This window comes from Chaetura pelagica, unplaced genomic scaffold, assembly GCF_000747805.2.
Source record: "Chaetura pelagica isolate M959 unplaced genomic scaffold, ChaPel_1.0 scaffold146, whole genome shotgun sequence".
In the NCBI taxonomy this organism is placed as follows: Eukaryota; Metazoa; Chordata; class Aves; order Apodiformes; family Apodidae; genus Chaetura; species Chaetura pelagica.
This window is the reverse complement of record NW_009953645.1, coordinates 679,926-682,448: the sequence shown is the minus strand read 5'-3', so window position 1 is coordinate 682,448 and position 2,523 is coordinate 679,926. Positions and strand designations below refer to the sequence as shown.

Genomic DNA, 2,523 nt, shown 5'->3' with positions numbered 1-2,523 from the left:
CAGGAATCTGAGCTACAGGGAGGCAGCAGGTCCCTGTTTCTTGGAGAAGGCAAAGGAAGGTCCCCCTCAGCATTTCCCAAGGCAGCTTTCCAGGAGCACTCACCATGAACACCAACTCAGCATATTCGATCAGGAAGTGAAAGAGATAGATTATCAGGGGGGTCTGGAAGAGAGCAGAAGGGAAACTCCTGTAAAACACTGTCCAGATAAAACAGCTGGTGAGAAAAACTGAGTAGTACTAAGACAGACTGCAAAAAGGCAATTTTCCTTCCAGCTTCTTCTACAAATCTGTTACTTCAGTGATTAAGGTGATCAATCAAAGCCCACTTCCTGGCCTTTCTCCTTGCAAAGTTCTTACTTCATAAAAGACACCATCAACTTTGAAAATTACATTCTATTCCAACTTCTAAATTCTACTAGTACAGTGGTAGTTACAATAGAAAGCATATAAAGAACAGCTTTAGAAAATATTTTGTTCTAGATAAGTATTCCCTACATGGCTGGTTTCACTGTTGATCTGGTTGTTTAGATAAGTATTTTATAAAGCAAAAAGAAGAAAGGATGTTAAAAACATAAAGCTTTAGGACCCAGGTCCACTCGCTCCCACAGATCTTCCCTTCTAGAGTAAGAGTGTGTTTCTGAATCAGTCCTTGTCCAGAAAAGCTTAACCTGGAAGCACTATATTCACATGGTGTCAGTTCAGTCTTCACTGTGAGAAACCATATTTCTTTTGCAATACTGTTAAAATAATATGATGGAAAAATAAGCCAGGGAAAATATTCACAGCCTGGGAGAAAAAACTGCATTCAAAGAGTAATTTATTGAAGAGAAACAAGGTTTCAGAGATACACAAAGTATCTGCCTTACTTCTAGGTGACACTACCTACAAATGTTCCTTTGTAGCAATAAAACAACTCGCGGGCATAAAACCCCTCAGTGTTTGGAGGAACAAGGTGTTTTCAAGATGAGGAACAGAATCCTCAAGGTTGGAAAAGACCTTCGAGATCATCAAGTCCAACCATCCATCTGACAACCCCCCGACCACTAAAACATCTTATGAATCACCACATCTACCCCTTTTTTGACCACCTCCAGGGATGGTGCCTCCACCACCTCCCTGGGCAGCCTGTTCCAAGGCCTCAGCACTTTCTGGGAAGAAATTTTTCCTCATATCCAGCCTGAACCTTCCCTGGTGCAACTTGACCCCATCTCCTCTTGTTGGTCACCAGGGAGAAGAGCCCAACACCCACCTCACTACAAATCACTTCACTTCCATGGTTAACCCAGCAAGCATACTGACCTCATGAAAAACAGCTCCAGAATATGGTGAGACCCCTAAATCCAGCAGAGCTAACCCTTCGACCACTGAAACACACAAAACACCCACATTAGAATCCCCTCACGTGGAAGGAGAAAACTCTCATGATGGCAGAACCAGTTTTCAAAGCCCCATGCTGGTAAGAACCTCCCAGTGAATCCCCACCTGAGTGGGTGACACAAAACCCCACAAAGCCAACAACCAGCTAGGATCGAGTCTTACTTTTGCCATGCAGGTTTCTTCAGTAACTGAATGGGCAGTTGGAATCTACTTATTTGTTTCAGCTAAAAATGTTAAGGGCTGAAATGTTTTGCAACTTTATGCACAAATCACATGTATGTCATTTATTAAGTCACCTATTGTGGGATACACAGCATCTTTTCTGGACAAATACTTAATTCTAAGAGGACATATTAGGACAAATCAGGACATACTATGCAATTTGAATTATTTTTCCCAATTAGATGTAGAGATACATGAAATGTCCAAAACCACAGTAAAAGAATAGAAATAAATACAGATTACCAGGCAAAGCTAAAACCTTTTGTTGAAACTTCCTGATATTTTGCACCCTGAATTCAGATCCTTTGCAGCACATCCAGAGGATCTGCAGAAAGGTTCCCCTGGGGACTGGGCAGAGCTTGCAGTGGAAGAAGAGATAGGAAATGGGTCCATTTGTTCAGAGGGAACTGAGGAGCCTGCAGGGAGCAACGAGAGCTTCCTGGCTCAGTGACATGCTGGAGAAGGAGATTCTGTTTCTGCCACAAAGTTCTTGTTCCATGACAGCCCAGGCTTTTCAAGAGGATCCTAACTGTGCTCCCTACTCTCTAGACACATTCCTTGGTGCTCTAAGGTTGGAGTATCCATTGCTGCAAGGGAATTTCTGGAGCTCTATTTCAAAACTAGGCAGTGTGAAGTGCTACACACTGAGGAGCAGAGACCTTAGGTCATCAAACCCATTCATGCTTTTGACCTTCATTCTGTGCCACTGTTTTCCACCCCAAAACTGCACATAATTTTACCTGCAGAAGAACTGGATGTTATTTTCCCGAAGGGCTGTCTTTAAAGCGAAATTGAGGTTCCTAACGAGCTCAGATGCCACAGAAAGGAAGGCCACCCGATTCACCTCAGGGTCCCCAAGCGGAGTAAGGAGGACACGGAGCAGAACACGCAGCCCCCGCAGGCACCGGCAGCTGCAGCCTCAC

The 2,523-nt window shown here is 43.8% G+C and overlaps 1 protein-coding gene across 1 annotated transcript in view; it reads right to left on the bottom strand.

Annotated features, from left to right (window-relative positions):
* PIGU (phosphatidylinositol glycan anchor biosynthesis, class U) overlaps positions 1-2,523 on the bottom strand; it is a 37,256-nt gene that overhangs the window by 19,529 nt on the left and 15,204 nt on the right. Inside the window, exons 4-5 of the mRNA XM_009999858.1 lie at positions 1,301-1,365; positions 104-163 (exon numbers count right to left, since the gene is read on the bottom strand). Of these exons, the coding sequence (XP_009998160.1) occupies positions 104-163; positions 1,301-1,365 (125 nt within the window). The remainder of the gene's footprint in view (positions 1-103; positions 164-1,300; positions 1,366-2,523) is intronic.